Source organism: Mobula hypostoma, chromosome 8 (genome assembly GCF_963921235.1).
Source record: "Mobula hypostoma chromosome 8, sMobHyp1.1, whole genome shotgun sequence".
Classification (NCBI taxonomy): Eukaryota; Metazoa; Chordata; class Chondrichthyes; order Myliobatiformes; family Myliobatidae; genus Mobula; species Mobula hypostoma.
In genome coordinates, this window is record NC_086104.1 from 159,299,991 (window position 1) to 159,324,007 (window position 24,017).

General features: G+C 45.7%; 1 protein-coding gene across 1 annotated transcript; it reads right to left on the reverse strand.

The window, feature by feature from the left end:
• Positions 1–1,458: 1,458 nt before the first annotated feature.
• LOC134351232 (fibroblast growth factor 8-like) lies at positions 1,459–17,312 on the reverse strand. Its single transcript, XM_063057337.1, has 5 exons — positions 17,271–17,312; positions 13,042–13,144; positions 12,225–12,380; positions 7,606–7,712; positions 1,459–1,752 (listed from the first exon to the last, which is right to left on the reverse strand). The coding sequence occupies exons 1-5, from the start codon at positions 17,310–17,312 to the stop codon at positions 1,459–1,461; spliced, it is 702 nt and encodes a 233-aa protein (XP_062913407.1).
• Between the last annotated feature and the right edge of the window lie 6,705 nt (positions 17,313–24,017).

Here is a 24,017-nt window from a genome sequence, read left to right on the forward strand (position 1 = left end):
GTAAAATTAGTCATAAAGAATGTTGTTAGTTTCACTTTTGAAGGAAACATACCACAGTTTTCCATCTCTGTACTGCTCTGATGTAATTTCTTTGACCTCCTACCATCAGGGAGGATGTATCCTAGCATTAGAGCAAAGGCTGTTAGGATGGGAAACAGTTTCTTCCTCCAGGCCGTGAGGCTACTGAACTCCCTGGCATCATCGAGATGTCATCACGTGTGGAGTGTCATTAGCATTACACTTTTTAACCCGTGTCACAAATGCACCTTGTGCTAAATGCCAATCTTCTGCAATATACTTCATTATGATTAGTTAACTTATTCATGGTAAGATCACTTACTGTGTTGTGTCTGAGTTATAGGTACTGTGTTGTGAACCTTGGTCTGGAGGAACATTGTTTCTTTGGCAGTGTACATGTATATGATTGAATGATGGAAAACTTGAACTTGACTTCTGGTAAATTTTACAATCCAAATCATTTTGGCTCCTCTCCTGCCAAGGTCCAACGTACACTCACGGGACTGGAAATGGCAGCACGGGTAGCGTAGTGGGCAGCACAACGCTTTACGGTACCAGTGACTCGGTTTCAATTCCCCCTGCTGTCTGTAAGGAGTTTGTACGTTCTCCCTGTGACCTTATGGGTTTCCTCCGGGTGCTCTGGTTTCCTCCCACAGGCCAAAGATGTACTGGTTGATAGGTTAATTGGCCATTGTAAATTGTCCTGTGATTAGGCTAGGGTTTAGTCAGGAGTTGCTGGGCGATGCAGCGTGAGGGTTGCGGAAGGGCCTGTTTTGCGCTGTATCTCGATAAATAAATAAAAGACCACAAAACACAGGAGCAGAATTAGGCCACTCAGCTCATCTAGCTTGCTCTGCCATTCCACCATGACTGATTTATTGTCCCTTTCAACCCCATTCTCCTGCCTTCTCCCCATAACCTTTGACGTTCTTAGTAGTAAAGAATTATCAACCTCTGCTTTAAATATACCCAATGACAGCCTCCACAGCCATCTATGGCAATGAATTCCACAGATTCACCACCTTCTGACTGATGAAATTCCTCCTCACCTCTCTCATCTCTGTTCTAAAGGGACATCTATTCTGAGGCTCTGGCCTCCAGCCCTAAGCTCTCCCACTGTAGGAAACATCCTCTCCATGTCCACTCCATCCAGGCCTTTCAATATTTGGTAGATTTCAATTATTGTAAGTCTTTCGTTACAATCAGTGGTTGGGAATTCCTGCAAACATTTTGACACCGTAGCACAGTCTCTGAGATATACGAAGCAGGACACATCAAACAACATTCTATTTTTTACAACTTTGTTTCGTTTTTATTCAATTTTTTAATTTTTTTTTAAAAAAACCTGTTTCTGTTCTACTGTCTACTCATTAAAATGAAGTATAAAAAAATAAAACATCTTATTTAAAAAATATTGAGAGTCCCAGGAGCTGTCTTTCCCTATGTCCGCTGGCGCTTGGGAAGGCGTGTCCTCCGAGTCCTTTTGGTGACGGGGTAATTGATAAACTCAAAGTGCCTTTGGCGGTCCTGGTTCGGAAAGAGCGGCTCCCCTTTGAACAGTCTCTTCATGAAGTGGACTTCTCGCTGGTTCTGCCTTGTTTTTGTCGCCTTCCTGGGCTGTCCCTTCCTGGTGAAGGCCATGTACCAACCTTCATACTTGGTGTTCCTCAGCGCCGTGTAGTTATTTTCCAGCAATATTTCAGTGAAAATGCAATCCTTGCCTTTGCCAACCAGCTGTGGAAATACGGAAATGCCACATTTAATATTCTCAAGATCCAGGATTCAAGAATGTTTAATGTCATTTTCAGTCACAAGTGTAAAGTACAAACTCCGGACCATGCAGCACGAACAAAGCACGTAAGATGAAGAACACAATAAATATAAGTTCATAAGATGGCTTGCGTAGATCAATGGATTGCAAGTTTCACTAGGCACAAGAGTGAAGTAACTCTGATAGGAATTCATAAAATAGTGCTGGTGGGATGGGTTAGTGGGTGGAGGTGTTGATCAGTCTTACTGCTTGGGGAAAGTAAATTTTTAAGTCAGGTACTCCCGGAGCTCACAGACCAGCCGTTTTTGACATCTCCAGAAGCGGCTTGGAAGATGTGCACCTTGGAGGTGCAGCCTTGGGCAGCCATTTTGGGCCTGATTCCCTGGTAGTGTCACTAACTGAAGCATCATGGGAGATGGGAACATCAGGAGAGTAGGTGTGACTGTCGGAGGCCTCAGCATCGAGCAATCTGTCTAACTCTCTCCTCCCCCTCTCTCCCCCTCCCCTCCCCCTCCCCCTTCTCTCCCTCTCCCTTCCTCTCTCTGTTTCTCCCTCCCTCCATCCCTCTCGATGGAGGTAGGGGAGAAGAATCTGCTAGCTCTCGAGACGGGAGAGCTCAGATAAGCGTCTCTTCAGAATGTAACATCGAAAGAGTGATCTGTTTGTCTCTTCTCTGGCTGTGGGATGGGTGTCGCACCTCTCTCCCTTGTTAGTGAGAGAGAGGGAGAGCCTGCGGCACGTCAAACTGCTGAGTGAACGATGGTTTTTGTTGGACTGCAGAGCACAGTCTCTCTTTGGGGGTTTTGCTTGGTGAGTGGGGGTTCCTGCTGGAACAAGTGGGGGGAAGGTTGATGATCTGCTGCTGCTTGTGCATGGGGGGGGAGGGGGGCCTTGGGGTTCTAATGTTTTCTGTCATTCATTCTTTGTGGTTTTTCTTCTGCTTCGTGGATGTCTGTGTAGAGTAAGAATTTCAGGTTGTATACTGTATGCATTCTCTGATACTAGATAGAGCCATTGAACCCTTGGTGTGGATGCTACTTAGGGTCCTCCCTGATGGGTTTGGGTCAAACAGTCCATGAGCAGGGTGGGTGGGAACCCTCATGATGTGATTTCCCAAATTCTGAAGTATGAACCTTTCAGATCCTTGAGATTAGTGCTTGGAAATCTTATTTCACTCTTAATTCTTTATATACGATCCCTCATAATGGCATGGTGCTGCCTGACCTGCTGAGTTCCTCCAGCGTTTTGTGTGTGGCTCTGCATTTCCAGCATCTGCAGAACCTCTTGTGTTTATGATATGACCATTGTTGGGTTCACCACTATCAACATCTGGCTGGGGAGGTGGGGGTTGTCCGTGACCAGAAATTCAACTGGACTAGCTGCGTGACCATTATGGGTACAAGAGCTGATCCAAGGTATCCCTGTGATGAGTGAGTCATCTTCTGAAACTCCGTTACAAGACAAGAAGGCAGGAGAACAGGTAAGAGGGACGTGGAGCAGGCCTGATGGGCCGAATAATACAATATGGAGAGCAAGTTGCCCACGCATCAGGCTCCCTCCCTCCATGCAGCTGATATGACAGAGACCGATACATTTGGCACCAGCGGCATCGCAGGAGTTGCCAGTCAGTGTTGAACTCCACAGGGGACTGCCTCGGGGCCTCCAGCTCTGGAATTTTTCCCTCAGGGTTTAGTCCCGAAGCCTCCCCCATGAGTGGGTATAGCCGCAGGACAGTGGAGGTTTGAGATCAGAGTTTTCCTTCACCTAGATGAGCTGCCAACCATGGCTGACGAGCCTCATCTGTCCGAAGCGACTGGTTTTAAGGTGCTAATAACCCATATTTACCTCTTCTCCTGTCAGTAGAACTGGTTCCACTGGGCATAGCAGCTAAGCCACACGTGATGGCCAGGAGCTGGACTTGGTTGTCAGAGGCTATTTGAGACGCACGCCATTGGGAGCATTTAATATGTAATGGGAGCTTGTCCCCACTGCCAGCTCCACTCGGTACACTTATTGATAGCCTTAGGAACTGTTCCATGCTCTACAGCACAAACATCGAGGTAATCTTTCTCATTTGAAAGTTCTACATTCTGCTGTAGTTGCCAAGTTCAGTGACTGGTTACACAAGAGATGGCAGGTGCTTGCTTAGTCCAGCTTGTGCAAGCTCGGAGTGAGCAGTGGGGTCTGACTCCTGGAGTCGATGGAACGTCTAGCCCTAAGAGCAATCGCTATGGCCGGGACTGCTCTCCATGTCTTTCAGAAAGGGACTGGATGTTAGCATCAAAATGGTCCCATAGCAGGGTGTTCACATGGCCTGTTCCTGGCTCCGTTTTCCCAAAACAGAGTCTGCAAAGTGTTCCCTGTTATAATCTAACTCCTTTATTCATTGCCCTGTTCACTGAAATGGACTTAGAAAAGACAGACTGGACAGGGGAGGGTGGACTGTAGAAAGGAGGTACTCAACGGAGGAGGGTGGTAGGGATTCTCCATCCCATTCCAGGCTGAAGCCCAGTCCGGGGTTTTTTATAGTGAAAGGGAAAATGGAACAGAATGAGGCCATTCAGCCCTTAAAACTTGTGTTACAAAGTTAGGAAGTGTTCATTCAGCTTCTTGACGTCACACAGAATAGAAGGAGGCCACTCAGGCCTTCATTGCTATTACAAACGTTCTTAGCTATCCAGTTAACTCAACTTCTGCACTGCTGGCCTCCTGGCTGACAACTTCACCCACGTTCATGTCCCCCAAGGTAGAGAGTTGCTCAGAGACAGGGAGTCTGAACAATACTAAGTGGAGTAAACAAATCTACCAAGGTTCCTGTCATGCAACATGCACAAAACGCTGGGGGAACTCAGCAGGTCAGGCAGCATCTATGGAAAAAAGTACAGTTGATGTTTTGGGCCGAAACTCTTCAGCAGGATTGGAGAAAAAAAGCTGAGCAGTAGATTTGAAAAGTGGGGAAGGATCATAGAAACAAAGAAACATAGAAAACCTACAGCACAATACAGGCCCTTCGGCCCACAATGCTGTGCTGAACATGTCCTTACCTTAGAAATTACCTAGGGTTACCCATAGCCCTCTATTTTTCTGAGCTCCATGTACCTATCCAGGAGTCTCTTAAAAGACCCTATCGTATCCACCTCCACCACTGTCGCCAGCAGCCCATTCCACTCATTCAACACTCTCTGTGCAAAAAACTTACCCCTGACATCTCCTCTGTACCTACGTACAAACTGTGCCCTTTCGTGCTAGCCATTTCAGTCCTGGGAAAAAGCCTCTGCCTATCCACACCATCAATTGTTATTATTTAAATAACTGCTATTATTTCTGAAGAGTCTGGCCAGTGACAGGGATAGTCACTTCAAGATCGCCAGACTTCATCCAGCACTGATAATGTCCTGGACAACACCTATTCCTGAACCAATATCACCAAAACAGATGGTAGTGTAAACTGCTCCACAATCATGGACTAAACCCAGAACACCAGCGGCAGCTGCCTCTAAAATTTAGTTAACACACACAAAATGCTAGAGGAACTCAGCAGGTAAAAGCATCTTCGAGAGAAAGAAACAGTTGAAGTTTAGTGCTGAGGTACTGATTGACCCAAAACTACCATTGTTTATTCTCCTCAGTAGATGTTGCCTGACTGGTGGAGACCCTCCAGCGTTTTGTGTACTCCAGTACAGTAGAATACTGCAAGTCCGATTCACTGGTTCATTGGCAAGACCAACAATGGGGGAGCTGCATAGCCTCTATAGTGCTGTTGACCCGACCTCTTTCGTGTCTTGGAGTCGCCTGATGCAACCACCAGGGAGGGAAATGCAGGAGCTGGCTGTGTGCCACTGGATGCTGTACTGGGTTGGGGGCTGGCCCCTCCCATCAGTGCTTAGTCCCAGGAAAACAAGTTGGATTGCATTCGACTGCGGCTGCACTGAGTGAGATGAGAAACTGCAGTAGGCTTGTTCTTGCAGAAACATGGCTCCAGGACAACATCCATGCATCAATCTACAGGCCAGGACACTCTGGGACTTGGTCTATATTATTGTGTTTTCTTTTGTAACTGCATGTTTTTCTGCTATCATAATTATATGTGTTGTGTGCTGTGTGTGACTGTACGTACTGTGTTGTGTACATTGGCCCCAGCAAAACACTGGTTCGGTTAGCTGTATACATGTGTATGGTTGAATGACAATTAACCTTGAACTTGTGCATGATGCTCAAGATCTCCAGCACCTGCAGGAACTTGTGTTTCTGAAGTTTCAGTCCTTTGTCTGTAGCGGTTCTGAATTTTGGAAGTGGAGTGTAACATAGGAAATTGCTGCAGGTAATGGATGAGAAATCCCATCTTTGTGGAATCTTATTGTATGAAAATTGGTACTTGGGTTACATACGATGACCAAGTGACTTCTTCAAAAGAATTTCATTTACTGAGTGCTGAGCAAAATCACGAGGTTGTGAAATGCATCACAGAAACACAGTTTTGTTTTAAAGAAAAGTCTATATTAGCTGATCTGCACCACAGATGCCTTTACCTGATAAGAATTTATCCAAATATGTAAATCCAGAAATATGGCTGCCAATGCCAGAGGTTATTTTGATGCCACTTATAATTTCTGATTCCCAAGCTGGGAGAAGCTGGCACTAAAGAACTGATCGTACTGAGGTCAGGGCATTCCAAAGTATTTCAGCACGTGTACCTCCCTCACCTCAAAAACAGCAGCCTTTGAAAATCTCTAAGTAATTACAGAATTACTGACATCTATCCTCAGAACCCCATGCCCTGCAATTTCCTCCCTAATCCTCTTTGGCTCTGTACTTTTCAAAAAACTCCTTAAAACCTGACTAAGCTTTGATCATCCGTCCCTGTCTGCTCTCGCTATTGGATATCACAGATCCAACTGTGTCATTTTACGGAGTAGTTGCAAAGTTCTCCCATTGTTTGGGAGTCAACCTATCCTCAGTGAATGTTTCTAGACAGGATGGCGGTCCTGACAAAGAGCTGAACCATTAATTGTTCTCCTTCCATGGACGCTTCCTGACTTGCTGAATGTTCCCAATTAACAAAAATGATCCGTGTGTGATCACAGCAACACACATCAAAGTTGCTGGTGAACGCAGCAGGCCAGGCAGCATCTATAGGAAGAGGCGCAGTCGACGTTTCAGGCCGAGACCCTTCGTCAGGACTAACTGAAGGAAGAGTGAGTAAGGGATTTGAAAGCTGGAGGGGGAGGGGGAGATGCAAAATGATAGGAGAAGACAGGAGGGGGAGGGATGGAGCCGAGAGCTGGACAGGTGATAGGCAAAAGGGGATACGAGAGGATCATGGGACAGGAGGTCCGGGAAGAAAGACGGGGGGGTGGTGACCCAGAGGATGGGCAAGAGGTATATTCAGAGGGACAGAGGGAGAAAAAGGAGAGTGAGAGAAAGAATGTGTGCATAAAAAAGAGTAACAGATGGGGTACGAGGGGGAGGTGGGGCCTAGCGGAAGTTAGAGAAGTCAATGTTCATGCCATCATGTGATCACAGTGTAGTTTGTGGGAGATTACTGTGAGCAAACTGGGTAACACCAACCACATTTCACTGGCTGTGAGATAGTTTGGGATGTTAATAGCAGGAGGTGAGAGATTATATAGCAATTGAAAGACTGACTTATATTTTCCTATGTGAGTTGTGGTTCAGTTTTGACATGAGGTTACAGGTTACAGTGAAATATTACTGTGTTCCACACAAATGTTGAAGGTACTCCTGTGGGTCTTGTTGGGCTTATTCCACTTTGGACTTTGGTAGTCTTCAGATCTCAGATTCAGTCTGGAACTTACCTTGCCTACCAGTTTCCCTTTCCTGTTCATGCAGATATAATGCCCTGTCTCTGCTCCCCGAATCCGTACTCGACTGTCAAATGTGTCCGTTTCCACCAGCAGTTTAGCTGCAAGAACAGAGAGCTCCATTAAAGTCAAGGCCTTCACCAGAGATAACAAGATTGCCAGAATCATTAGCCAAGGAACCACAAGGGACAAGGGAAGAAGGGAGATGGCAGTGGAGTGGGGGGAGCATGATGGTCCGGTACCTCGAGTGAAGAAACAGATTAATAAACTGCACGGAGAAGGCACCACACAGGATTGGGAAAAGCTGCAGGAAGTTGCAGATTCAGCCAGCTCCCCCTTGGGCACTATCTTCTCCAGCGTTGAGGACGCCTTCAAAAGGCGATGCCCCAGAAGTGTTCCATCCATCATGAAACATAGAAACATAGAAACATAGAAAATAGGTGCAGGAGTAGGCCATTCGGCCCTTCGAGCCTGCATCGCCATTTATTATGATCATGGCTGATCATCCAACTCAGAACCCAGCCTTCCCTCCATACCCCCTGACCCCTGTAGCCACAAGGGCCATATCTAACTTCCTTTTAAACATAGCTAATGAACTGGCCTCAACAGTTTGCTGTGGCAGAGAATTCCACAGATTCACCACTCTCTGTGTGAAGAAGTTTTTCCTAACCTCGGTCCTAAAAGGCTTCCCCTCTATCCTCAAACTGTGACCCCTCGTTCTAGACCTCCCCAACATCGGGAACAATCTTCCTGCATCTAGCCTGTCCAATCCCTTTAGGATCTTATACGTTTCAATCAGATCCCCCCTCAATCTTCTAAATTCCAACGAGTACAAGCCCAGTTCATCCAGTCTTTCTTCATATGAAAGACCTGCCATCCCAGGAATCAATCTGGTGAACCTTCTTTGTACTCCCTCTATGGCAAAGATGTCTTTCCTCAGATTAGGGGACCAAAACTGCACACAATACTCCAGGTGTGGTCTCACCAAGGCCTTGTACAACTGCAGTAGTACCTCCCTGCTCCTGTACTCGAATCCTCTCGCTATAAATGCCAGCATACCATTCGCCTTTTTCACCGCCTGCTGTACCTGCATGCCCACTTTCAATGACTGGTGTATAATGACACCCAGGTCTCGTTGCACCTCCCCTTTTCCTAATCGGCCACCATTCAGATAATAATCTGTTTTCCTATTTTTGCCACCAAAGTGGATAACTTCACATTTATCCACATTAAATTGCATCTGCCATGAGTTTGCCCACTCACCCAACCTATCCAAGTCACCCTGCATCCTCTTAGCATCCTCCTCACTGCTAACACTGCCACCCAGCTTCGTGTCATCCGCAAACTTGGAGATGCTGCATTTAATTCCCTCATCCAAGTCATTAATATATATTGTAAACAACTGGGGTCCCAGCACTGAGCCTTGCGGTACCCCACTAGTCACCGCCTGCCATTCTGAAAAGGTCCCGTTTATTCCCACTCTTTGCTTCCTGTCTGCTAACCAATTCTCCACCCACACCAATACCTTACCCCCAATACCGTGTGCTTTAAGTTTGCACACTAATCTCCTATGTGGGACCTTGTCAAAAGCCTTTTGAAAATCCAAATATACCACATCCACTGGTTCTCCCCTATCCACTCTACTAGTTACATCCTCAAAAAATTCTATGAGATTCGTCAGACATGATTTTCCTTTCACAAATCCATGCTGACTTTGTCCGATCATTTCACCGCTTTCCAAATGTGCTGTTATCACATCCTTGATAACTGACTCCAGCAGTTTCCCCACCACCGACGTTAGGCTAACCGGCCTATAATTCCCCGGTTTCTCTCTCCCTCCTTTTTTAAAAAGTGGGGTTACATTAGCCACCCTCCAATCCTCAGGAACTAGTCCAGAATCTAACGAGTTTTGAAAAATTATCACTAATGCATCCACTATTTCTTGGGCCACTTCCTTAAGCACTCTGGGATGCAGACCATCTGGCCCTGGGGATTTATCTGCCTTCAATCCCTTCAATTTACCTAACACCACTTCCCTACTAACATGTATTTCGCTCAGTTCCTCCATCTCACTGGACCACCTTCGCCCAGGACATGGCCTCTTCTCATTGCTAATGTCAGAGGGAAGGTACAGGAGCCTGAAGACACACACTCAGTGTTGTAGGAACAGCTTCTTCCCCTCCACCATCAGATTTCCGAATGGACCATAAAGCAACCCATGAACACTACCTCACTATTTTTGCTCTCTTTTTGCACTAATTATTTAATTTTAATATTTCTATTTTCTCATTGAAATGTGGTTTTATTTTTGTATTGCGCTGTACCACAAAACAACAAATGTCATGACATATGCCAGTGATATGAAACCTAAATCCGATTCTGATTCCGTTCGCCCCATTCCCTATGAGATCCTTGGGCACTCATGTAGGAAATTTCCCAATCCCAATCCAATCCGATTCTGATTCCGTTCACCCCATTCCCTGTGAGATTCTTGAGTACTCATGCAGGAGCTTTCCCAATCCCAATTCAATCCGGAGTCCATTCATTTGTTTTTGCAGAATTGTCCTGCTCTATTTACATAAATATCCCTTAACCCCTGCAGACAAAGCTCCACGTGGCTGGCACAAATCCATAGTAATCAAATCACTCTTCCATGATCAAATATTAGAGACCTACTATTCTACAGAAAGTCACTGAGCCCCACATCAGATCCTAGTCTGTGACTCACTCTCAGCTTTATTATCCAGTATATAAATCAAAGTCAAAGTAAGTTTATTATCAAAGTACATATATTTCAGCGTATAGAATCCTGAGATTCATTTTCTTGGGTGCATACTCAGTAAATCCAAGAGCCATAATAGAATCAATGAAAGACCTCACCCAACAGGACAGCCAATCAACCAAAGTGCAAAAGATAAAAAATTGTGCAAATACAAAAGGAAAAATAGAAGTAATAATAATAAATAAATAAATAAATAAGCAACAAATATTGAGAACATGAGATGAAGAGTCCTTGAAAATGAGTCCATAGATTGAGGGAACAGTTCAGTGATGGAGTGAGTCTGGTTCAAAATCCTGATGGTTGAGGGGTAATAACTATTCCTGAACCTGCTGGTGTGAGTCCTGAGTCTCCTGTACCTTCTTCCTGATGGCAGCAGTGAGAAGAGAATATGATCTGGGTGATGGGGGTCTCTGATGATGGATGTTGCTTTCCAAGGACAACATTCTATGTAGATGTGCTCAATGGTGGGGAGAGCTTGACCTTTGATGGACTGGGCCATATTCACTACTTTTTGTAGGCCTCAGAAATTGAAATCCCAAGATCATTTGGGGCTGTGGGAGTTTGTGAAGGTTCCCGCATGTTTTAATGGTCAAAACGAGTATAATGTAAACCCTTTGATTACATTCCAGTCTATTCCTTGTTCCTCAATACTGTTGGTCCATGTCTATATCCTCCACCCAACCAATCTTCTCGATTAAATTCTGTCTGGTAACTTACACCTGTAAGTCTATTATTTCATATAAATACTCCGAATCCCTCAATTAGCCTTAACTCACATCAAGAGATCTCTCGGTCTATCTATAAACCAGTCAGATCCCTCAATTCAGTTCCAGCCTGAATCTCGCTCCCAGCTACATTAATCGTAAATCCCTTGATGTGATTCCCATTTTAACTCGCTCCTGGGCATCTATTATGCATCTCCTCAATCCCTCGGTATATTCCATTCTGAAATTCACTCCTAGGTGTACATACATTACTTGGAACATCAGTCTGAAGATTTTGGTTGTTTTCTGACTGACTTGCAAAAATTTACATGGAGTGATTATCCTAACTATCCCGTTACTCAAAATTTCAGAGTTGAGTCCATTTAATCTGGTGTTGAGAAGGTTGCAGCATGCGAATTGAGTGTGTAAAATAAATTACAATAATTGATAGACACCACTTTTGATTGACAGGAGTTGCCCAACCTTCATTCCGGCCAGGGTCAGCTGTGGCATCACAGACTACATTGTAAATACCTGTTGGTATTTATGTATTTATGCACATTTTAGTCCATATTTGTACTTTAACTTCTAACTTTATTTTTATATAATTATTTATTCATATAATTGTTAAATGCTGTTGCTTTATGTTGCATGTTGCAACACACCTAATACAGGACATCTTCAAAAGGCAATGTCTCAAAAAGTTGGCATCCATCACTAAGGACTCCCATCAGCCAGGACGTGCCCTCTTCTCACTACTACCGTCAGGGAGGAGGTACGGGAGCCTGAAGGCACACACTCAAGGTTTCAGGTACAGCTTCCTCCCATCCACCGTCAGATTTCTGAATGGACAATGAACCCTTGTACATGGCCTCGCTACTCAGCATTTATCTTTCTTTCTTTCTCTCTTTTTGCAACATGTTTAATTCAATTACATATTTACTTATACAGTGTATATACTTAATGTAATTTATAGTTTATTATTATATATTGCACTGTACCGCTGCCACAGAGCCACAAATTTCACAACATCTGCCAGTGATATTGCACCTGATTCTGACTGTGAACACAGTTGGGGCTTGAGCTGAGTTAGTCGGTACGTCGGCGTTGTCAGCGGGATTTCTCACCGTATTTGCTGCCATCTTCAGCAGTTGCGTTGATTCTCTTGCCGAGGATCTGGACATGCTTACCGCTGGTGCGACTGTAGAGCTGGTAGACGCGGATGTGTCTGTGGCTCAGCTGGTCCGTGTTCCGAGCGTGGTCTTTGACGTGCTGATTAAAATTAGGAGACGATTGATTCTCCCCCTTTTAGTTTACAAAGGGAGAAATAAAATCAATTTGCTTTTACTCTGCCGGAGCCCAGCGATCTGGCGCAGATCACACGATGTGCCCCAGTCCCTGTCTCTGCATAGTCACACCACCAGCAATACTGAGGGTGTCTGCAGTGGTGGGGCATGGCCCTGGAGGCTACATGAACCCTACCCCACCACCAATCATCGCATTAACACTCCCTCGCCATGGGGCAGCCAATATTTCCAACCTGACTAATGCAAATGTTAGCATTCATTTTGAGAGGATTAGAATATAGAGAGCAAGGATGTAATGCTGGACTTTATAAGATACTGGTCAGACCACATTTGGAGAATTGTGTGCAGCTTTGGGCCCCATCTCTAAGAAAGGATGTGCTGGCATTGGAGAGGGTCCAGAGAAGGTTCACAAAAAACGATCCCAAGAATGAAAGGGTTAACAAACGAGGAACACTTGATGGCTAACTGCAGTATGGAAGAGTGAGGGGGGAATCTCTTTGAAACCTACTGAATATTGTCAGGCCTAGTTAGAGTGGAACTCCGCCATGGACAGTCCCAAGCCCGGCTGCGAAAGGAGGAGGGTTGGGCATGGGGTGAGCCACCCCACCCCGTAACAACCCAGAGCTACAGATACGCCAACAGAAGCTCCAAAGCCTCGTTCCTGGGAGAAATAGTATACAGCAAGAAAATGGGCTGCACTTGAGGACAACTTGAAACTCTGACGAGCTGCTGTTGGTGGCCTGCGCCCCAGTAGGGCAATGGGCTTAAGTAACTACAGAAGTAGATAGAGTGGGTGTGGAGAGGATGTTTCCTCAGCACAGCCTCAGAACAGAGGGATGCCCCTTTAGAACAGAAATGGAGAGGAATTTCTCTAGCCAGAGGGTGGCAGATCTGTGGAATTCATTGCCACAGACGGCTGTGGAGGCCAAGTCAGTGGGTGTACTTAAAGTGGACGTTGATAGGTTCTTGATTCGTAAGGGTGTCAAAGGTTATGGGGAGAAGGCAGGTTGAGAGGGAAAGTAGTTGAATGGCAGAGCAGAGTCGATGGGCTGAATGGCCTAAATTTCTCCTATGTCTTATGGTCTGACATGGAGACAGGCACCTTGGCTCACTAAGTCTGCGCTGAGCATTGAGTACTTACATTAATCTCATGTTACTCTCCCCACATTTCCATCAACTCCCCCTCACCCAAACATGAGAGACAACTTACAGCAGACAATTAACCCGCCAACTTGGGATGGCGGCACATGGCGAGGTGACCAGCAGAGCACTTTAATGTACCAACGAATGGGGTCCAATTCCTCCCATTCTCTGTAGGGAGTTTGAGGATTCTCCCTCTGACCGGGCACTCTGGTTCCCTCCCACATTCCAAAGACATACTGTATGGGTTGGGGTTAGTGAGCTGTGGGAAGGCTACGTTGGCGCTGGAAACGTGGCAACACTTGCAGGCTGCCCCCAGCACATCCTTGAACTGTGTTGGATGTTCACGCAAAATGATGCATTTTGTTTCAATGTACGAATAAAGCTAATCTTTAAATATTTAATAATTCTTCCCTGCCTTCATTTCTAAAACCTCTGGAGCTCGTTGTGCAGTAACAGATGAATAAACTGGACATTTTAATCATCAATTGTGGGAACTCCAGACCAAGAGACTGGAGGATAGGGAATACTGGTAATCACAGCTGGTTGAGGACCAATCTCCGTCTCTCCTTTACTGTCAGTAAAACAGAAAAAGGCCATGGATGTATCCAATTCCAATTTACATTACCCAGAGATTAATCCCCTTAATACCCCTCAGGAAGCGTGGTGGGTGGTTGGTATACGGGACTAGCAGTGCAGATGTACTGGTGATGAAATAAACAGTGTTTTCAAAACTCTTTGGAGAGCTGGGAGATGGGAAAGACCTATATTTCTTTAGCAGCTTTCTCAAAGTTCAATCTTCAAAGTAAATTTATTATCAAATTATGCATATGTCACTGTATTCTACATTGTGATTAATTTTCCTGTAAGCATTTACAGGAAAATAAAGAAACACGATGCAATGTGTGAAAAATGATAATGTTCCAAAGCAGGCATCTCAGGTACTCTACTGTGCAGTTACCTGGGCAGAGAGTAAGGCCCTATAAAGGTACTGATCAGGTAAATTGTTTAATAACACAAGAGATTCTGCAGATGCTGGAAACCGAGCAACACACACAACATACTGGAGGAACTCAGCAGGTCAGGCAGCATCCATGAAAATGAATGAACAGTAGTCACTTTGGGCCAACACATCGACTATTTATTCATTTCCATAATTCCTTCTAGTAACTTCCTTTAGTACATCTACTAATGACCTTGTTAGACTTTTTGTTCATAGCTCTGTAGGCTAAATTACTGTACATTCCCACATTATAAACATAGCTATTTTTCAAAACGATATTATACTGGGTTCAGGTATTAGAACATAGAACATAGAATAGTACAGCACAGTACAGGCCCTTCGGCCCACAATGTTGTGTTGGCCCTCAAACCCTGTCTCCCATATAAGCCCTCACCTTAAATTCCTCCATATACCTGTCTAGTAGTCTCACCAGTGTATCTGCCTCCACCACTGACTCAGGCAGTGTATTCCATGCACAACCACTCTCTGAGTAAAACATCCTTCCTCTAATATCCCCCTTGAACTTCCCACCCCTTACCTTAAAGCCATGTCCTCTTGTATTGAGCAGTGGTGCGCTGGGGAAGAGGTGCTGGCTATCCACTCTATCTATTCCTCTTATTATCTTGTACACCTCTATCATGTCTCCTCTCATCCTCCTTCCCTCCAAAGAGTAAAGCCCTAGCTGCCTTAATCTCTGATCATACTCTCTAAACCAGGCAGCATCCTGGTAAATCTCCTCTGTACCCTTTCCAATGCTTCCACATCCTTCCTAAAGTGAGGCGACCAGAACTGGACACAGTACTCCAAGTGTGGCCTAACCAGAGTTTTATAGAGCTGCATCATTACATCGCGACTCTTAAACTCTATCCCTTGACTTATGAAAGCTAACACCCCATAAGCTTTCTTAACTACCCCATCCACCTGTGAGGCAACTTTCAGGGATCTGTGGACATGTACCCCGAGATCCTTCTGCTCCTCCACACTACCAAGTATCCTGCCATTTACTTTGTACTCTGCCTTGGAGTTTGTCCTTCCAAAGTGTACCACCTCAGACTTCTCCGGGTTGAACTCCATCTGCCACTTCTCAGCCCACTTTTGCATCCTATCAATGTCTCTCTGCAACCTTCAACAATCCTCTACACTATCTACAACACCACCAACCTTTGTGTCGTCTGCAAACTTGCCAACCCACCCTTCTACCCCCGCATGCAGGTCGTTAATAAAAATCACGAAAAGTAGAGGTCCCAGAACAGATCCTTCTGGGACATCACTAGTCACAATCCTCCAATCTGAATGTACTCCCTCCACCACCACCCTCTGCCTTCTGCAGGCAAGCCAATTCTGAATCCACCTGGCCAAACTTCCCTGGATCCCATGCCTTCTGACTTTCTGAATAAGCCTACCGTGTGGACCCTTGTCAAATGCCTTACTAAAATCCATATAGATCACATCCACTGCACTACCCTCATCTATATGCCTGGTCACCTCCTCAAAGAACTCTATCAGGCTTGTTAGACACGATCTGCCCTTCACAAAGCCATGCTGACTGTCCCTGATCAGACCATGGTTCTCTAAATGCCCAGAGATCCTATCTCTAAGAATCTTTTCCAACAGCTTTCCCACCACAGACGTAAGGCTCACTGGTCTATAATTACCCGGACTATCCCTACTACTTTTTTTGAACAAGGGGACAACATTCGCCTCCCTCCAATCCTCCAGTACGATTCCTGTGGACAACGAGGACATAAAGATCCTAGCCTGAGGCTCAGCAATCTTTTCCCTCACCTCGTGGAGCAGCCTGGGGAATATTCCGTCAGGCCCCGGGGACTTATCCGTGTTCTGGGATATCCTGAGGCTGTTATCATCACTTAGGATATTTCTTCATTTTCCCATTAATCTTTATCCTTTTTTTTACTCCTCTGTTGGCCGACCTGTCCATTCATCCACCTATCAAATTAAACCATTTGACCTATGTAACTTGTCAACAACTATCTCCATCTATTTACCAATTAAAGTACCTAAACTTGTTTTACCTCATCTCTCTTGCCCCTTTATGCCCTCTCTTTCTCCTCCCCACTCTCACAATCTGTTCACCCCTCACATCTTCCTCCCTCTGGTTTCCCACCTCCTTCTCTTTGTCCCACTGTCCTCTTATGAGATTTCTTCTTCTTTACCTCTTTACCACCTATCAACTCCCATCTTCTTACTCCATCCCCTTCCCCCCCTACTACATATCCATTTTCCCCTTCACCTGTCTTACCTATCAGCTGCCAGCTCATGCCCCTCAACCTACCCCCACCCCACCCTTCTATTTCTGGCTTCTGCCCTCTTCCTTTCCAGTTTCCGTGAAAGCTCAGCACAAAACATTGACTGGTTATTCCCCTCCATAGATGCTGCTTGACTTGCTGAGTTCCTCCAGTATTTTGTGTGTGTTGTGCCAGATCTCAGTTATCTACAGTCTGTCCTGTATCCACTTAAACTTCTGCCTTCCAACATGTTCAGCTGTTTCCCTTTTTGCCGGCCTGTCTGTATCCGCCCATTCTTGAACAGTCCTCCCAAATACAGGAAGGGTATTATGTTTAAAGTGGTGGGTCCCACTGAATATCACTGCCCTGGTGGTCCGCAGGAAGGTTCAGGAAGATCTAACAGTTCCGTTATCCATTCACAGGCTCTTTTTTTCTATTTTCTATTTTTATCATTCAGACAAAAATGTTCCTTCTCACTGCAGCATATTTTCCGTGCAGTTGACTGAACTGAGCCGCCATCTATTCTCCTGTGGACGTGTGTCTACAATGCATAAATATTCTCAAATTCCATTTGGCAGTTTCACCCCGAGAGCTAGGGCCAAACGTGAGGTCTGTGTGACTCTCAGTTTCATATAGAGATGTAACGATTGGCTAGACCCAGAGCCTGAATGCTCCCTTTGATCTTTAAATGCAGATGCACCAACCAATCTTTCCTCACTGAATAAGGAAGGCTCTGGCACAAACCAAAGGCCTTAAACAAGGAGGACTCCCTATGCACCTACTCTGCTTTTTCAGAATTGTGGGTTTATTTAACCATGAATTTAATTCCCCTTTTGATTCAGCTGCTGCCTTCTTCAAGCACAATAAATGACCCTGTGCAAGGAGTTCCACAGGACTAATAGTAGATCGTTCACTTCCGAGGTGCACGTGAAGCTTACCCCTTCTGCTAGCCTATTTTGTTGGCCAAATCACTTCTAACAGTGAGCTTTTCTTAAAAGCCACATATGGTACACAGGGCAAGAGCAAAAATAGCCTGCAGGTGAAGTGGGGAGAAAAGTTCAAAGTTCAAAGTATATTTATTACCTAAGTTCTTATCTGTTATCATATACTACCTTGAGGTTCATTTTCTTGCAGGGATTTACAAGGGAAAAAGAAATAGAATAGAATTTATGGAAATTATGCATAAACGAAGACTGACAAATAACCAATGTGCAAAAGAAGACAAACAGCAAATAATAAATAATATTGAGAACGTGAGTTGTAGTGAGTTCATAGGTCATAGGATCAGTTCAGAGTTGAGGTTCACACCAGTTCAGGAGCCTGATGGTTGAAGGTGATAACTGTTCCTCAGCCTGGTGGTGTCCTGCTGAATGCTGGTAGTGACAAGAGGGCCAATAATTGGAACAGGGTGTAATTCTGACAGGTTTGATATTGTTGTCCTGTTGTTATTCTTATGCAGTACTTTGACTTATTATCTTGAATGGTTAAGCGAGTAGGTGAATTAGTTGGAACAACGGAACGTCTGTCATTGAGTGAAGGATCTCAGCTGCAAAGCTGCAAACCATGTCCTACAGTGCCACCACTGGTAACGGGCTGTAATATACCGTGACGTGTTTATACAGCCATTATAAATTAACTAATTGATTTATTGAGATACAGTGTGGAATAGATCCTTTTGGCCTTTCGAGCCATGCTGTCCAGCAACCCCAGATTTAACCCTAGCCCAATCACAGAGTAATTTACAATGACCAACAAACCTACCAACCAGTAATGCCTTTGGACTGTGGGAAGAAACTGGAACACCCAGGGAAAACCCACACATTCTAGGGGAGGACACCTTACAAATGATGTCAGAATTGAACTCTGATGCTCCGAGATGTGACAGCATCGCGCTAACCAATACACTACCACGGGGCCTCATATTCCATAACACAGGAATAGACATTTGTATTTGAAAAATATGATTCCAAAGTCGGATCATAATTGCAGAAATGGAAAGTAAGATCTTACAGACGTTAAGAGTACTTAGACTAAAGATTCTTTGATATAGGAAGGTGTCTATGGGAAGCCAAAAATACACTCTCAACACAGAAACCCAGAGAGGAGGCTGACTACGGAGTTTTCGACACAAGGTTCTGATTTCCAGCCATGAACTGTGCTGAGTGGGTGTACAAATGGGAGAAATGGTTCTAAACTGACTTCCTTGCCTCCACATTTCCTGAAATGTTGGATCTGACTTCCGCCATAGTTAAAGGAGTAATTGGTTTCAATGGTCCACTGTTGTAGGTGATCTCACAACATTAGTGTGACTCCAGTAGGGATTAATGTTTCTCCCTGTTCCTTCAGTCACTGATTGCGATATCTTGTTGTGCATTTCTCCACTTCAAGAAGATGTCATCGGCTGTGCAGCAGGTGGGTGCCTTCATATCTCCACTTGCAGACTGCAGTCGGGTGCTGAGAGGTGACCAAGAAATGGGATGACAGTTCAGTGATTCTCTGCACCAAGTCACGGGGCAACAGAAATGGTCCAACCTGACATAGTGAAGCAGAAGAATGGATGAGGATGGGAGAAGGTGTGGTGGACCAGGGGTTGGACATGTGATGGAACAGAAGGTGTGTGGAGATGGATGGAAGTGTGGTGGATGGGGATGGAGGTGTGGTGGATGAAGATGGAGGTATGGTGGACAGGGGTTAGACTTGTGATGGAACAGGAGGTGGTGATATAGTGTGTGGAGATGGACAGTGGTGTGGTGGATGAGGGTTGGTCATGATAGAGGTGTGGCGTGTGGAGATGGATGGAGGTGTGGTGGATGGTGATGGACGTTGGGCATGTGATGGAACAGGAGGTAGAGATGTGGTGTGTGGAGATGGATAGAGTTGGAAGCATCGGATGAGGGTTAGACATGATGGAACAAGCGGTTGTGGTATGGTGTGTGGTGGTGGATGGAGGTGTGGAGGATGAGGGTTGGAAGTGATGGAACAGGAGTTGGGGTGTGGTGTGTGGAGATGGATGGTGGTGTGGTGGATGGAGATGGAGGTGTGATGGAGGTTGGAGATGTGATGGAACAGGAGGTAGGGATGTGGTGTGTGGAGATGGATGGTGGTGTGGTGGATGGAAACAGCTAATGTGCAAAGGAAGACAAATTGTACAAATAAGAAATAAATAAGTAAAACTGAGGACATGATTTGTAAAGTCCTTGAAAGTAAGTCCATAGGTAGTGGAGTCAGTTCAGAGCTGAAGTCAGTGACGTTATCCATGCTAGTTCAGGAGCCTGATGGTTGAGGGGTAGTACTGTTCCTAAACCTGATGGCATGGACCTAAGGCTCCTGTACCTCCTGCCCAATAGTAGTAGCAAGAAGGGTCATGGATGGTGAGGGCCCTTGATGGTGTATGTTGCTTTCTTGTGCTTTTAAGAGCAGGAAGAGTTGAGTGAAATCTGTAGAAGTTGTGTATTTAGGTTTTCAAAAGATATTTCACAAGTTGCCACATCAGAGACTGCTTCATGAATTGGAGGACATATGTTAGCATGGATTGAAAAAGAAAGTTGGAAATAAATGGGTCAAATGAGGGAACATGGTTATAGAAAAGGCCCTGGCCAATAAAACAGAGGTGACCTGACAGTACAGTCTTCTCTCAGAAGCCAGTGAGTCTCTGGAATTCTCTACCCCTGAGGGTGATGGACGCTGATAATTTATAGTTGAAATAATAAATACGTGAAATATCAAGGAATTACGGGGTATTGGCACAGAAGAGAAGTTGAGGCCAACATGGATGAGCCATAGTCATATTTAATGGTAGGGCAGCCTTGAGGACTCTTTATATGGAGAAGTTAACCCAAATTTCACATCCTTCCTGGATATCCCAAAGGATTTATAATGAAGTAACACACACAAAATGCTGAAGGAACTCAGCAAGTCGAGCAGCATCTGTGGAGATCAATCCTGATGAAGGCAAGGGTCTCAGCCTGACATGTTGATAGTTTATTCTCCTTCATAGATGCTGTCTGACCAGCTGAGCATCTCCAGCAATGTGTCTGTGTTGCTCTGGATTTACAGCATCTGCAGAATCTCTTTTGTTTCCAGTGGAATACTCTACTCTATAATCACTGTAATAACTTAGAATGTTTGACAGCTAATTTGGCAGCACAAGATCCCGCACAGGAATGGGAAAAGAGTCACTGGTCTGGCCTGAGGTCCAGACCACTGGGGAGAACTCTCTTCTTTCAAATGCCACATCGACCTGGGACTGAGACATTCTCATCCCTGTGACACTACGACATAATTGCCACAATGTCGCCCAGTCCCAGACACTCCAGTGTGCGCGAACAGGCATGCCGGGGTAGGGGAGGTATAATTTGTCCATCAGTGCTGATCACCCCATCCTTGACTAAGCTGTTCCACGTGAACACGATCTGTTATGAGTCAACATGATGCTTTCAGATCAGTTCATGCACAGCACGTACCTCCGCCGCACTGCTCCCGTGTGTTTCTGGGGTACAGGGGCTAGCGACCCTTGTGCCTGTTTTCTGAGCAGCAGTGAACCATCTGATTGGCCTATCAGAGTTCTCTTTGGGAACTAGTTGACTTGATCAGCATTTCTGATCTGACTATTGTTCACGATTGCACTTAATAAAAAAAAAATCACTCTAAGCCTGATACACTGTCATCGAGTCAAAGAGCACTACAGCTCAGAAACAGATCCTTTGGCCTGTCTAGTCCTTGCTGAACTGTTTATCTGCAGATAGAAATGGAGGTGTGGTGGGCAGGGTCCCGGCGTTCACACTTAATAACTTCTCTTTTGGCTCTTCCCACTTTCTTCAGACTAAGGGTGTAACTATGGGCACTCGTTTGGGCCCCAGCTATGCCTGCCTCTTCGTTGGTTATGTGGAACAGTCTGTGCTCCAAACCTATTCTGGTACTGCTCCCCAACTTTTCCTTTGGTACATTGACGACTACATTGGTGCTGCTTCCTGCACCCATGCTGAGCTCGTCAGTTTCATCAACTTTACTTCAAACTTCCACCCAGCCCTCAAATTCACTTGGTCTATCTCAGACATTTTTCTCCCCTTTCTCGATCTCTCGGTCTCCATCTCTGGAGACAGACTGTCCACTGACATCTTCTACAAGCCCACTGACTCTCATAACTACCTCGACTATACCTCTTCCCACCCCGCCACACGCAAAAATGCCATTCCCTATTCCCAGTTCCTCCGTCTCCGCCGCATCAGCTCCCAGGATGAGGCTTTCCGTTCCAGGACATCTCAAATATCCTCTTCCTTTAAGGATCGTGGTTTCCCTTCTGCTGTCATCAATGATGCCCTCACCCGCATCTCCTCCATTTCCCACACTTCGGCTCTCACCCCATCCTCCCCTCACCACAACAGGGACAGAGTTCCCCTTGTCCTCACCTACCACCCCACCAGCCTCCGGATCCAGCACATTATCCTCCACAACTTCCGCCACCTTCAACAGGACCCCACCACTAAGCACATCTTTCCCTCTCCACCCCTCTCTGCTTTCCACAGGGATCGGTCCCTCCGTGACTCCCTGATCCACACGACCCTCCCCACTCATCTCCCACCCGGCGCTTATCCCTGTAAGCGTAAGTGCTACACCTGTCCCTACACCTCCTCTCTTGCCACCATTCAGGGCCCCAAACAGTCCTTCCAGGTGAGGCAACACTTCACTTGTGAGTCTGTTGGGGTCATCTATTGCATCCGGTGCTCCCGGTGCGGCCTCCTCTACATCGGTGAAACCCGACGCAGATTGGGGGACCGCTTCGTCGAGCACCTCCACTCCGTCCACCACAACAGACAGGATCTCCCGGTTGCCACCTACTTCAACTCTGCTTCCCACTCCCATTCAGATATGTCCATCCATGGCCTCCTCTACTGCCGTGATGAGGCTAAACTCAGGTTGGAGGAGCAACACCTCATATACCATCTAGGTAGTTTCCAGCCCCTTGGTATGAACATAGAATTCTCCAACTTCCGGTAATTCCCTCCCCCTCCCTTCCCCCATCCCTATGTCACTCTGCTCCCTCCCCCAGCTGCCTATCACCTCCCTCATGGTTCTGCCTCCTTCTACTACCCATTGTGTTTTCCCCTATTCCTTCTTCACCTTTCCTGCCTATCCCCTCCCTGCCTCCCCTTTATCTTTCCCCTTACTGGTTTTTCGCCTGGAACCTACCAGCCTTCTCCTTCCCACCCTCCCCCCACCTTCTTTATAGGGCCTCTGCCCCTTCCCTCTTCAGTCCTGACGAAGGGTTCCGGCCCGAAACGTTGACTGATCGTTTCCACGGATGCTGCCCGACCTGCTGAGTTCCTCCAGCGTGTTGTGAGTGTTGCTTTGACCCCAGCATCTGCAGATTATTTTGTGTTTAAAGGTTATGGAGAGAAGGCTGGGGAGGAGAAAAAAGGATCAGCCGTGATTGAATGGTGGAGCAGACTCGATGGGCTAAATGGCCTTAATTCTGCTCCTCTGTGGTAAATGTGGGCTCAATCTTAAGTTTTAAGAATAAATTGGATCAGTACTGTACACGGATGGGAGAGGTCTGGAGGGTTATGGACTGGATGCAGGTCAATGGGACTAGCGGAATAATGTTTCGGCACAGACTAGAAGGGCCGAATGGCCTGTTTTCTGTGCTTTTGTGTTCTATGGTGCTATGGTTCTAAGTGATGGATAGGCCTCCATGTCCCATCCATGTACTTATCCAAATTTCTCTTAAATGTTGCAACTGAACTCTCATTCACTACTTCCTCTGGCAGCTGGTTCCACACTCTCACCACCCTCTGGGTGAAGAGATTCACCCTCATGTTCCCCTTAAATATTTCACCTTTCACCCTTAACCTGTGACCTCTAGATCTAATCACACCCAATCTCAGTGGTAAAAATCTGTTTACGTTTACTCTATCTGTAGCCCTAATGATTTTGTATACCTCTATCAAATCTTCCCTCGTTCTCCTATGCTCCAGGGAATAAAGCGCTAACCTGTTCAGCCATTCTCAATAACTCAGGTAAATTCTGTAAAATGGTGCCTCATTTCCCTGCTGTCACCCCTCTGAGATGGGTGATCAGCAGCAAGGGAGAGACATGTTGAAGATTCCATAAGACGTTGTTCGTTCGTTAGGTGCTGTGTCGTATGACATGGGCGATCATGGTCTTTCCATGGTCATGATAGTTCTTGGCAAATTTTCTACAGAAGTGGTGTGCCATTGCTTTCTT